Source organism: Elephantulus edwardii, unplaced genomic scaffold, assembly GCF_000299155.1.
Source record: "Elephantulus edwardii isolate Elephantulus edwardi_28Jun2011 unplaced genomic scaffold, EleEdw1.0 scaffold00012, whole genome shotgun sequence".
NCBI lineage: Eukaryota > Metazoa > Chordata > Mammalia > Macroscelidea > Macroscelididae > Elephantulus > Elephantulus edwardii.
In genome coordinates, this window is record NW_006399762.1 from 29,737,118 (window position 1) to 29,751,405 (window position 14,288).

At 38.5% G+C, this 14,288-nt stretch overlaps 1 protein-coding gene across 3 annotated transcripts in view; it reads left to right on the plus strand.

The window, feature by feature from the left end:
- The window catches only part of TBCK (TBC1 domain containing kinase), a 258,846-nt gene extending 245,355 nt beyond the window's left edge, over window positions 1-13,491 (plus strand). For 2 of the 3 annotated variants that reach the window (XM_006881109.1, XM_006881111.1), the window contains one exon: window positions 12,893-13,491. In XM_006881109.1, the coding sequence (XP_006881171.1) occupies window positions 12,893-13,003 (111 nt within the window). In that variant the 3' untranslated portion in view covers window positions 13,004-13,491. The remainder of the gene's footprint in view (window positions 1-12,892) is intronic. The other variant, XM_006881110.1, reaches the window with a different exon arrangement.
- The last annotated feature ends 797 nt before the right edge of the window (window positions 13,492-14,288 follow it).

The window sequence follows — 14,288 nt, forward strand, 5'->3', positions numbered from 1 at the left end:
ACCATAGGGCTCATTATGGTTCCTGATACATGATGGTATTAGATAATGGAATTTTATCTAAAGAAGATTATCCTCTAGTATGACAGTAAACATTTTTATGGGGTTTTGGGGTTGGTTATTGGGGTTTTTTTTAGATTAAGAACTCTTTTGAACAATTTTTTTCTATCATCTTTTATAGTAGTTTCTTCCTATTATTATTATTATTGTTGTTGTTAGCTTTTCAGAAATTTTCTACATAGCCATTTCTGAGAGGACTTGTTTGAAAGAATAAGCAGTTGTTAAATACTGTTTGTTAACTCTCTTAGGACAGACATCCTCCTTGCCATTATCACAAACAAAAGGTCATTTGCATATAAAAATTCAAGAAGTTAATGTAAAAGAAAACTTATTAACCTGAAGTTCATGCATACATTTTAGGAATTAAATTTGGTTCTGCAACCTTTCCCATTTAGGAATTAAAATCACATAAAGTGTTGTACATATGTGCCCCCCTTTTTTTAAAATCCTTTGCTTTGATCTCATGGAAAATGAGTATATTTAGTTTTTGGTCAAAAATAAAATTGTAAGAGGAAATTTTAGATACTATATAATTTTTTTCATGGTCTTTGCAATCACTCTGCATCAGAGAGCTGGACAATGACTAAGGATTATAGAAGGAGAATTGATGCCTTTGAGCTGTGGTGTTGGAGAAGAGTATTGAATATACCATGGACTGCTAGGAAAACAAACATTTGTTCTAGAGAGGGTGAAACCAGGCTGCTCCTTGGAGGCAAGGATTCTGAAGCTTCGTCTGACATACTTTGGACATGTTGCAAGGAGGGACCAGTCCTTGGAGAGGGACGTCATGCTTGAGAGAGTGGATGGACAGCACAAAAGAGGAAGACCCTCAATGAGATGGATTGATTCAGTGACTGGGGCAATGGGGGTAGGTGTGTCAGAGACAGTAAGATTGTCACAGAACAGAGCAGGGTTCAGAGGTGTTGTACATAGGGTCACTATGAGCTACAGGCTACTTGATGGCACATAACAACAACAACAATAATTTCTTTTAAGAAATAAAAACCAAAGGAATGACCACTGTGCACAAAGACCTCACTTGATGGAATAAACAAGAATCAAATCAACTGTCTTTGTGGAAAGAGATGGTAGAAAAGCTCAATATCAGCAGTCAAAACAGTCAGGAACTAGCTGTCTAACTGTTCGTTACTCATATATGAACTCAAGGAAATTGAAGATAATTCAAATATGTCTTTAAGACCCAAAATATGACCTTGAGTCTGTCCCAACTGAATATAAAAATCATCTCAAGAATACATTTGATGTAAAGAACACTAATGACCTAAGACCATGAAGAAAGCAAAAAGGTCATTATAAAGAGGAAAGAAAGATCAAAATCGCTATCACAGGAGATACTGAAACTTGCTCTTAAGTGTTGTTGTTACTATTGTTAAGGGCTTTCAAGTCAACTATGACTCACAGCAACTCTGAACAGTGGGTCTGAACCCTGCCCTGCCCTGTGCCATCCTCATCATCTCTGACACACTCAAGCCCACTGTTACAGTCACTGTGTCAGTCTGTCTCATTGAGGGCCTTCCCCTCCTTTGTTGACCCCTACCCAAGCATGATGTCTTTTTCTAAGGACTGGTACCTCCTGATAACATGCCCAATGTATATCAACAAGTTTCACTATCCTTGCTTTCAAGAAGCACGATTGGTTTTATCTGTTCCAAGACTTGTTTATCCTTTTGGCAGTCCCTGAGATGTTCAACACTGTTCTCTAGCAACACAACAACTCAAAGCCATCAGTTATTCTGTCTTCTTTATTCATTGTTCAACTTCCAGATGCATAGCAAGTTATTGAAAAGACCATGACTTAAATCACGTGCTCCTTAGTTTTCTAACAGGCATCCTTGTTATTCAGCACTTTGGAGATATCCCTGACATCTGACTTTCCCAATAGAATGCATCTTCAATATGTTGTTGTTGTTGTTGTTGTTATGTGCCATCAAATGTGTGATTCATAGCGACCATGTCTGTGAAAAGACTGACCCTGTGTACAATAGGTCTGAAATCTGCTTTACCCTTAGCAAGTCTCAGTGTCTCCAACACACCTACCCCCATCATCTCAGTTATGTATCAGTCCATCTCATCCAAGCTCTTCCTCTCTTGCCTTGTCCCTTCACTTTTCCAAGCATGATGTCCTCCAGGGACTGGTTCCTCCTGATCACAGGCCCAAATTATATGAGACAGAGCTTCAGAATCCTTGCTTCCAAGGAGCAGCCTAGTTTCACCCACTCCAAGATAGACTTGTATGTTCTCTTGGCAGTTCAAGGTATATTCAGTACTCTTCTCTAGCATCACAACCCAAAGACATCTGTTCTTTTTTGTAATCTTTGGTCCTTCTCCAGCTTTCTGATACATAGTATGTAATTGCAAAGTTCAGGCTACCTTAATCTCCAGACTGACATTGCTACTCTAAAGCACTTTTGAGAAGTCCCTGGCAGCAGCCTTCCCCAGAGCGATTCATCTTTTGATTTCTTGACTGCTGGTGGAAATGATTGTATGAAATACAATGTGAATGAAAAGTAGTGTGAAACACAATGTATACAAACTCTGTAAACAAACCAATATAAAATGTAAAAACAAAATTTTAAAAAACCAAAAACTAAAGTGTGCTTGGCCTAAACCATGTTGCTTTCAGTTATACAATAATATGAAACTTAACTATGAATAATGAACATATCATTCAGGAGGCTGGGCTTTATGAGGAGGAATGTGACATCAAAATTGGAGGAAGACCCATCAACAACCTACATTATGCAGATTACACAACCTTGATTGCTGAAACTGATGTGGACCTGACGCCCTTGCTGCAGAAGGTCAAGGACTATAATCTTCAATATTAATTGACACTCAAAATCAAGAAGACAAAGATTCTTACCACTGGACTAATTGGCAGTACTATGGTGGATGGAGAAGAGCTTGAGGTTGTTAACAGTTACAACTTGTTTGGCTCCACAATCAATACTTTTCACACCACAGTCAGGAAATAAAGAGACAAATTACATTGGGTAAATCTGCTGGCAGGGACATGTCCAGAGTACTGAGAAGCAACAATATCAGTCTAGAGACTAAGGTGCACCTGATCCAGGTTATGATCTTTCACAATTACTTGCTATGCATTAGAGAGCTGGATAATGACTAAGAATGACAAAAGAAGAATTGATGCCTTGATCTGTGGTGCTGGAGAAGAGTGTTGAACATACTGTGGACCACCAAGGGAACTAATAGGTCTATCTTAGGGTGAAACCAAGTTTCTTCTTGGAGGCTAGGATTTTGAAGTTCCATCTCACATTTGACACATGGCCAGGAGAGATCAGTCTTTGGAGAAAGACATCATACTTGGAAGGGTGGAGGGACAGCGCAGGAGAGGAAGACCCTGGATGAGATGGATTGATAGAATAATCTGGGCACTGGGGGTTGATGTGTTGGAATTAGTGAGACTGACTCAGGACAGGGCAGGATTCAGAGCTGCTGTACCATTATGGGTCACAGGTGACTCAACAGCACATAACAGCAGCAACAATGTTTACAATTCAGAAAAGAGGCTAAAGATATATTAGAGTCATCAGTTACATAGAGGGAACTTAAAGCCATTGAGCTAAAGGAGGGGAAGTCAGTAGACTGAACCATGGAGCAGTAATTAGGAAGATTTGAAGGAGCCATCAGCAAGATAGCAGCAGTAATTAGTAGGATGAGAAATAAGAGCAGTTTATGTATTCATTTCTGGTGGCTTAAGAAAACAAATATATCCTCCAATTTCTTGAACCTGAAGAGTTAAAATTCAAGGTGTCATCAAGGCCATGCTATCTGCAAAGATTCTGGGGGCAACTCCTTTCTACCTGTTCAGCTTCTCATAGGCCCAGAAATGCCTATTCTTGTGGCAACCAAAGTCAAATCTCTGTCTCCTTTGTCTTATGATGTTCTCCTTATGTGTATTTCTGTGCATTCTCTTCTCCTTTCATGAGAGCATCATTCATACTGGATTGGGGCCCGTCCTACTTCAGCATGACCTTATATAAACTAATTACATCTGCAGAGTTGCTGTTTCCAAATAAGGTCACATTCATGGGGACCTACTTTTTCAGGGAGATACAATTTAACTCACCGAAAGAAGAACCTAGAGATATTGGTATCTTAATGGTTAATGGAAGAAAATATTGAAAAGAGGAAGGTGTGATCATCTTAGAAGATGATCATAACCAAATACTATTTGAATTGAATTTTTAAAATTGGATTTGGCAATGTGACAGTATACTTGCTGACAGTATATTTTCAGAGTGTGACACAGATAAAATTGTGATGTGGATTTGAGGGAAACTAGACTTTCCTCAAGGAAATAAAAAGCAATAAAGAGAACAAAAATTATAATACCGGTTACAGAGAGTGAACCTTTATGAACCTTTATATCTTGATTCAGATGAACAGACTGCCTATGGCATTCTTTTAACTAATTGGATAGGTGAATACTTTTTGAGCACATCTTGGATTATTGTTTTTCTTTTACAGTGACAACAATATTATGGTTTTATTTTTGTAAATCCTTTAATATTTGTGATTTGTATAAAAACAAAGCTACAGGGAGAGAAATGGGTGGGAAGGGTAAATGAAGTTTCCCAGTGAGTTACAGATGTTTACACTGGACACTAGATATGTAAAACTTTGTTTTTACCAATCTTGTGTGTTTTTAATATACTTTTCCCTACATTTTTCTTAATAAAAAGAGGATGGGAAGAAATAAAGCAACTATAGACTGCCACAAACTAAAGCAGAAAAGCACATAACTTTATAAAGTTCATTATCTATACAAGCTTTAATTTTTTTAGCGTATCTTTACACTGTCAAATTTCTTAATCTCATGATTGATTCCAAAAATGATAAAAACAACATAGTTAAAAATCTTCTGGGCAAGGTTAATGTATATCAAATTATTGTTCTTATTGTTGTTGATTGCCTTCGAGCTGAGCACAGCTCAAAGCAACCCTATGAACAAAAGGCCTGAAGCCTCTCTACAACTATCAACATTTATCAAAGTTCATAGAATTTCTGGAGACATACTGTTTAGGAAGGGAATGCCATATCTAGATACTATTTACAGTAATTATCTATCCTTAAAGTAAACATAGATCCATAAGACTCTGTCATATAATGACTGTTCTAGTAAGCATTCTTACTTTCTGAATGCATAATTATCAATTTTCCAGTATGTAATATGCTACTCTGGAATTAGCTGTTCTGCTTCTTTCTTGTCACAAATTCCAGTGGTGAGACGTCAGGTGAGTACTAATGTCAGGTGATTTGTTCACTTTCTTGGCTTTACTTCTGTTAGTGAAATGAGAATAGATAGCCATTGTTTCAGATATGTTATTACTATGAAAATAATATCCCACCTTACATAATGTGTGTTTTGTGCTGTGTTGTTTGTGCCATCAAGTCAGAACTGGCTTGGTCCTTGAGCATGTCTTCAGAGGCAGTAAGTCACATGAGATGAGATTGTCCATCTTTTCCCACAAAGCAGCTAGAGGATTTAAACCACATACCGGCACAATGTACTGGTGGCACAGTTTCTTGCCATTAAGCCATACATGAGCTCTGGTGGCCCAGTGGTAAGAGGCTGCACTGCAATCCTGAAGGTCCGTGGTTTGAATCTACAAGCTGCGCCATGGGAGAAGGATGGACTCTCCTCCTGTGCAATTTGAAAATCCAGTGGACGGTCAGCTATGAGTCAGGTCCAACAAAACGGTACTCACAACAAGCCATATGTGGAAAAAGAATGCATCCCTGATGCACACCCTTCCCAATTTTAAACCATACAGTGTTTCTTTGTTCCATTTGGACAATAGCTTCTTGGTCTGTTTTGCATGAGCACAATTAAGTGTACTGGGATTCCCATTCTTCTTAATGTTAGCCATAGTTTGTTGTGATCCACACAGTCAAATGCTTTTGCATATTCAATAAAACACAGATAGACATTCTCCTGATATTCTTTGCTTTCAGCCAGAATCTACCTGACATCAGCAATGATACCCCTGATATCATGGCCTCTTCTAAATCCAGTTTGAACTTCTGGACAGTTCCTTATCACTGTTAGAATCGTTTTGGGTTGATCCTCACCTGTATTTTGCTTGTATTTTGTATTTATGATATTGTCTGATAATTTCCACATTTTGTTCAGTCACCTTTCTTGAGAATGGGAACAAATGTGGATCTTTTCCAGTCAGTCAGCTAGCAGCTGTCCTCAAATTTCCTGGCATGTATTGGTGAGTTTATTCAAGGTTCTGTCTGTAAGTTGAAAAATATCAGTGGATATTGCATTTATCCATGGCCTTATTTTTTGCCGTTGTCTTCAGTGCAGCTTTAACTTCTTCCCTTGTTACCATTGGCACTTGTTCATTTGGTCCTTCCTGAAATTTGTCAGTGTCAATCAGTTCATTTTAGTGACTCTGTATATTCATTCGTTCCATCTTCTCTTAATGGTTCCTGATCATTCGGTATTGTGTCCATGATCTTTTAGTATTGCAACTCAAAGCTTGAGTTTGGTTTTCAGTTCTGTCAGCTGGAGAAATGCTGAGCCAGTTCTTCCCTTTTTATTCTCTAACTCCAGCTCTTTGCACATTTTGTGCTAATACTTCACTTTATTTTGTAGAGCTGCCCTTTGAAATCTTCTTTTCAGTTCTTTTACAAGCTTTAATTTTTTTAGCGTATCTTTAGCATCTCTTCCATTTGTTTCGGCTTCTCAATGTCCTAATGCAACCTACATAGTTTCTTCTGATACCCATTTTGGCTTTTTGGTTCTCTTTTGTCTTTATAATGTACAGAGGGTTGTTATTAATTGGAACCACCTTAACCAATCACAATTAACAATAGCTTCTTTCCTAATCTTTTTCACAGCTTTGTGTGAAATTGCAATCACTGAGATAGGCAATTCAACTGTTCAAAGACCTTTTAAAATTACCCAGTAATCTCTTAATTAATCAGGATAAGACAATACATCTATCATATTTAATCTAAGGTAGTCTAGATGGAGAAATCAACCCTATATTCTAGTTTTCGTTTCAAATACTTGTGTGAATTGTGTAGCCAAACTCACAGAAATAGATGCATAATTTTCATGAAGTATCAGCCTAGCCCCAACCACACACTGCCAGAAATAATAAATGTGTGCCGTATTTTTAGAATTCCACAGGGTCAAGAGGCGGCATAGACTAACATAGCATCAGTCCCACATCCATAAAATCAAGATGACATTACTGCAGCTGTTTATTGTAAGAGAATTACCAGTCTCTTACTCAACACCATGTCCAATCCAAAGTACAGTTTCCTTATCCTAAATTTAGCACTATCTAGGAAAAGAAGAGACTGGAGAGATGATAAAACAGAAGAAAGGGAAAAAAAAAAAACCCAAACAAAAAAGAGTGTTATTTTTCAGCTTCTCCAGAGTGCCATCCAATCCAGGCTGACTTCATGCAGTACGAATTTAAAGTTCATAAGGCCAGGATTGCTTTAGGTCCTGCTTTAACAGTTCTATTATGTCCTCTTCTTTCAAATCTTACTGAAGCCCAACATTGTCTTAGTTTCTTGCTATTGCTGTCAATTCTTGCCAAACATTTGTCCTAGGAGGCCTGGTGGCATTTTGTGCTTCTCTCAAACCTTAGTTATCTTCAGCTTTTTCATTCCTTGGCCTTTGTTAACCTTTATTTCTCAGTGTCAGCTCAAAAGTCCATTTCCCTCACTCATTCTCTTGTTACAACAAAGCTTGACCTTCTGTGGACAGACATGCAAACTTTTAGTTCAAGCTGGGATGCAAGATAAAAAAAGTAACAACAAGATAGAGTGGACTCACAAGTCTGTCACATTCAGACAGTGCTACTTTGAGGAGGGCTTACCCAGACCCCAGAATTGAATACCAGCACCAGACCCTACTAACCAAGGAATGATAAAAATTCATGAGCACACAGAAATACTCCCCATGAGGAGTGTGGCTGCCTGTGCGGACTCAAGTGATTCTAGCAAATTTTGCCAATCTACAAGGGTAATCACCCTGATAATATAGTTTTAAGAACCCCTATTTCTCCACAAGGTAGCTTCTGTAGCATAGTCCCTAGTGAGTTGCACTCACAACTCAAAGATCATGCCTCTCTACTGGTTCAAATCTTTCAGCAGTTCCATAGGAAGAAGTTGGACAGAGTCCTTCTATGAGACTTACAGCCTACAAAAATCTGCTGGAGCAGTATGAGTCAGTATGAGTTGGTTCTGACTCTATAGTAAGGAGATTGGGTTGTTTGATGATTTTTTTAAAAAAAAACTCTCTCCACATGGAAGGTGTTTGAACTCTCAGCATTTCCAATACAAAATGACTTGCTCTCCATACAAAACTGTAAGAACTGAAGTTGAACTACCACACAAACTTGACCTACAAGTTGTTGTTATTGTGTGCCATCAAGCTCATTACGACTGATACCAGTGATGTGAACAGTAGCCCTGAACCTCTCCCTTTGCTGAGCCAACTTCACTGTCTCTGGCAATGTCTCTGACAATCACTGTGTCAATCCATCTCATTAAGGTCTTTCTCTTCTGTGTTGACCCTCTACCCTTCCAAGTATGATGTCCTTCTCTAAGGAGTATAAGGAGTGATTCCTCCTGGTAACATGTCCAAAATATGTGAGACAGAGCTTCAAAATCCTTGCCTCCAAGGAACAAACTTGTTTCACCCTCTCCAGGACAGACCTATTTGTTCTCTTGCCAGTCGATGGTATGTTCAATACTCTTCTCCTCTACCAGAATTCAAAGGCATCACTGCTTCAGTGGGTCCCAGTACTGATTATACATTAGAATTATCTGGATGTGGATAAGATAGGGGAGCTTTTTTAAAAAATGGCTGATGCTAGAACTCCATCCCAAGAAAATTATTGGTCTAGAGTAGGTTTAGGTATCACTATTTTCTAAATGCATTCAGATGAATCTAATGACTTCACACCCACTAATCCAAAAAGATATTCTGACAGTTCCACTAAGTCTGTTGTTCAGTAAGTCCACATTTGTGATTTCTGGTTAAACTCAGACCTCTTCTAGTGCTGAAAATCCAGTCTCTACACTGGGCTCTTATTTTCCAAAGTCTAATTCCTTTTGTTCATTCATTCAAGCTTCCAAAACTCCTCCTGATACAGCACGAGCAATGGAAGAACCCTTGAACTCAGTACAGACCTTCTCCATCACAGATCTTCTCCACTTGTGATGTGACCTTCTTTCACATGATAGAAAGCCATCCAATACATTCACAGTCTTTATGTTCCTCCTTAACATAAGAAGCTAAGCCAAAAAATAATACTGATTAGTGTAGATATTGTGGCTGTGATGTTAGCCTAAAGTTGGTTTTTCGACCCATTACATTAACTCCCTCTGGGCTCCAGCTGCCTTAACTTTAGACACGTGGTCTTGCAAATCATCAATAGCTATGGGACAAGGAAAAGAGAGAGAGTGCTTCTCACACTTAGCAGAAAGACTTGAGGAAGACTGGAGTGAAACCCTGATGAGAACAAGACCCTGGAGGCAAAACCCTGGTGATGGTGGTGGCAAGAATGTAGCCTTGCTATGGAGAAACTATGGCAAGGTGCAACCAGAGGGCCCTGAAATAAAGGCGACAGTTAAAGGTTTTACTGTTCTTCCAGGATGATTGTAGAAGAAGCTGACTTATAACTGCTCTGAGGCAAACCTTTCTGAGTGATTGAGGAATCCAGAGGCTCTTTGGATTTATGCTACTGAACTTAACTATAGGACTTTTACTTATGGAAGAATCCTGTTTGTTAATCTGGCTTGGGACTTCTAGGGTAAGCCCCAGACTTGCATTGGGTGATATTTTTTGCCTCTCCTACTCTCCAACCTGTTGTTGTTATCGTTGTTATTGTGTACCATAGAGTTGAAACCAACCCATAGCTGACCTTACAGTGGGTTTTCAGAGGCAGTTAATCACTTGGGAGGAGATTGCCCATTTGTCTCCCACAGAGCAGCTGGTGGCCTTGAACTGTGTGCCTTTGGGATTGCAGTGCAGCTTCTTGCCACTAGGACATCTAATAAACCCTACTCTTGGTACCACAACTTGGAGTAAAGTCTGTGAGTCAACCATAAGTATCTAACCCAGTTATTGGTGGAAATAGGGGCAGGAGCATGGGGGGTGGCATGTCTGATATAGCAGCCATTTATTTGCTGCTGTGGATATTATTGATGGGGAAAGTTCCCTTTTTGAAGTGTGCAGAAGTCAGACTCCACCACAGCCATCTTCACATCGCATGTATACCTTTCACAATAGCTATTACGCTTAGGTTTTTATTCTCTTCATAAGTCAACAATGAAAGAAGAAAAACAGAAGCAAAACCGAGCTTGCCAGCCCTTGTTAAATTGCCTTTGAATAGTGATGTTAGGAAAGAATATTGAAAATACCATGCATTATCAGAAGAACAAACAAATCTGGCGTGAAGGAAGTACAACCAGAGTGCTTCTTGGGGGCACTTATTTGGGCATATTTTCAGGAGGAACTAGTTCTTATAGAGAAGATCAGTGAAAGAAAGGAGATTTTAACATTGACTTGAACAATGGCTTGAATATGACAGAGATCATGAGGACGATACGGGATAGGCCAAGGTTCAAATCTGTTGTTCACAGGGTCACTATGTACCATTCTCAACTTGATGGCAACTAACAATGTTTGTGATATTTAGAAGTATTCTAAACTCCATCCTTCATAATAAACATGCTAACCAAACAACCTGCTACCAATGAGTTGATGCCAATTCATAGTGACCCTGTGGGACAGAGTAGAATTTTATAACTCTAAAGTTCTACTCTAGAGGCTCCCGAGGCTGTAAACCTTTACAGAAACAGATTGCCCCTTGCCTCCCATGGAGTGGCTAATGAGTTCAAACCACACTTTTGGTTAGCTTCATGTTTTTACCCATTTTAGCACCAGGGTTTCTTCTTTTCCTCTTAGATCTCCTGTGTAGCAGGAGACTTGATTGCTTCCAAATCCTTTCTTTCTTCTTAACCTTTACCCTTCTCCAGCTCAGCAGCAGCCTCCTTATGCCCTTTCTTACAATAGCAGTGGGAACTCTTTCCAGTTCTACAGCATAGTTTGGCAGAGATTAGTTAAATGGACAGTAAATCCTTCCCTACTCTTTTTTTTACTTCCACAATGTTTTGAAAGTACAGACAGTCTCCGGGTAATGAACACCTGACTAACACACAGCACATAAAACTTGAAGGCTCACTTCTTAAGGACGAGAGTTCAAAAAGAAAAAAGTGAGGACAGCATGATGGAAACTAACTTACATTGTCACCCCAGCTCACCTGACAGCTTTTAAAATACAAGAGTACTATTTCTTTTCAACATTGGTTGCTATTAAGGATTCCCATATGATGATTCTTAAAGAACATGGAATTTGAAAAGTTGTCCTCCATTTGAATCTCTATTCAGGGACACTGCAAAGATCAGTGGAAAATAAAGTGGAGGCTACTATTTCTTCCTCTCTAAACTGTAAAGTCTTATAAATGAGATCACTTATATGAGTTGATTTGAAGATTGCTAAGATCCCAGATGATCTAGTCTATCTATTACTGACACTTTCATGGTTTTTTTCCCTAAGATACTGTTTCTCATATTACTGTCAATGGTTACTGTACCAACATCTTCTACGTTTGTTAGTTTGAAAATGTACATTCTTGAGTCACAGATGAATAAGGAGATGTTGCCAACAGAGAACAGTCTGCACAAAGGCCCAGAGCACAAGGCAGTCAGGTATATCAGAGGACCATCAAATGGTTCTGGGCCACTTATCATAAAGTACAAGAAATGAGACCTAAGAATCAGCGTTTCTGCATAGACTTCAGCTAAATCTGATGTGTGTGCCTTAGTAACTTTCCCAAAGAACGGATATGCTGGTCATCTAGAAGTCTACCTGGATCAGTGCTTCAAATTCATTCCAGCAACAGAAAAAAACCTGTTTATAGATCCTCCCTGGGACATTGTGACTAGAAATGCAATAACAAATAAGTTAATAATAATGTCAAAAAGTGCAGCCAGAGTGCTCTTCGGAGGCAAAGATGTTGATGCTTTGCTGCACATACTTCAGGCATGCGCTAGAAGGGGTTATTCCTTGGAGAGGGACATAATACTTGGAATACTTGGACAGGCAGAGGAGTTGGCCAAGGATAGGAAGACCCTGAACCAGGTGGATTGACACATGGTGACTGTTGCAGTGGGGCTCTAGTGTGTCAAGAAGTGTGAGTATGGCACAGGATGGAACAGGGTTCAGATCTGTTCATAGGGTTGCTATCTACTTGATGGCACCTAACAACAACAACAGCCCCTCCTGACAGCATGCCCAAAGTATATGAAATGAAGTTTAACCATCCTAGTCCTAAGTATATGGGGCTGAAAACCATAATTGACCATTTGAATCCATCAGCCACTTTCTGAAAGATAACATCTCCTCCTCTAGAGATTTACAGCCTCAGAAACTCCCTGGAGGTTTGCTTAATCTGATGCACCTGGATGGCAGGGAGTTTAGTGTCCAAAAGTATATACTTTATACTATGAGTTTTTGACTATGCGTATTTATTACCTAGTTAAACAGTATATAAAATAACTAACTATACCTATTGATTGCATAATTTAAAGTTGTTTTCCAATATGAGTAATTTATATTTAAAAAAACCTAATAATATAACAAAGACAGCATCAGTAGCTTTCATTTTCTCTCTCATAGTCTGAGCAGAAGAAAATATTTTTGTATATCCTGTATAAATTTTGTTCTTTTTTGTCTTCCTCTCCCACCCCCAGTTTGCAGCTCATCTTGTGAAGATGAAATATCCAAGAATCTGCATTTTAGATGGTGGCATTAATAAGATCAAGCCAACAGGCCTCCTCACCGTGCCATCTCCCCAGATATGAAGAACCAAGAATATGACTGCCAAGAGGATAGGACGACATGAATACCCAACTGTACAGTTCTTCACAGCAATGCTTCTCTAAGACAGGACTTTACAGCGTTACTGTTGCATTTCCATAAAGCTTTCTTGTGAGTCATTTGTATGAAAAAAAGAAATTATAACCCAACTGTTCAGCTATCCAGGCAACGAACTTGACTGTACATGTATTGTTGAAAGAATTTTCTTAGCAGTGTAATCCGATCATGTATTTTTTACCACACTGACACACAAAGCCAGAGGAATTCAGCTGACAAGGTAGATTTAGCATTATCAAGCAATCCCAGTTGCACTGCCAAAGCCACCCTCCATTGCATTAACCAGACAGTCCCAACCAAGCTATTGCTTAGAAATAGAGACTGTGAGCTGGAATCTTCTTTTCATGATAATAAAAATTAGACAGTTATTCACAGTACATTTCTGATCATAAATGCTACATTTATTAGCTCACTTTTTTTGGCTAAAGAGAAGGGATATGAAAATAATGCCCTTTTTACAATCTTTGTTTTATATAAAAAGTATTCTTTCATATTTAGTTTATATTCCTCTTCAGTGCTAGGACTTTGTAAGTTATATACTTGTGGGAAAACCCTTCAACTCAACTTTTTAAACTATGGTTTTCTATTTTCTTTTCTTTTTTTTTTTTTTTTAGTTGTGATTTTAGTGAAGGTATATAAGGAGGTTAAATTTCCATTTATTCATTTCATTTCCCCTCACTTCTCAACCAATTCACTTGGTAATGTATGTCCTGTTTATATTGTTAATTGTCCAGATTGTTGTAATACACACTTTATCTAATCATCTTTCCTCTCAGATTGTCCTTACTTTCACCTATTCTAATCCAGTGTTCATTATCTATCTATTCTTTTCCTGCCCTCCCACTCCCCCTCCCCATATTATATTTTTGTATCAGTGGTCTTATGCACTATTTGTCCTTTTGTGACTGATATATTTCACTCAGCACACTCATCCATGTTGTGTAATGTTTTACTAGTACATTGTTTTCAATGCTGTGCAGTATTCCATTTATGAATATACAGAAGTTTCTCTTCATTCATTTGGTGTTTGTTTGTATTTCCATCTCTTTGCTATTGTGAATAATGCTTCTATAAACATGAGTGGGCGTACATCTGTCTGCATGACAGCTCTGGTTTCTTTAGGATATATTCCCACTACTAGGATAGCTAGGTCCAATGGAATTTATGCTTCAAACTTTTTTTTTATTTTATTTTATTAATATTAATGAACAT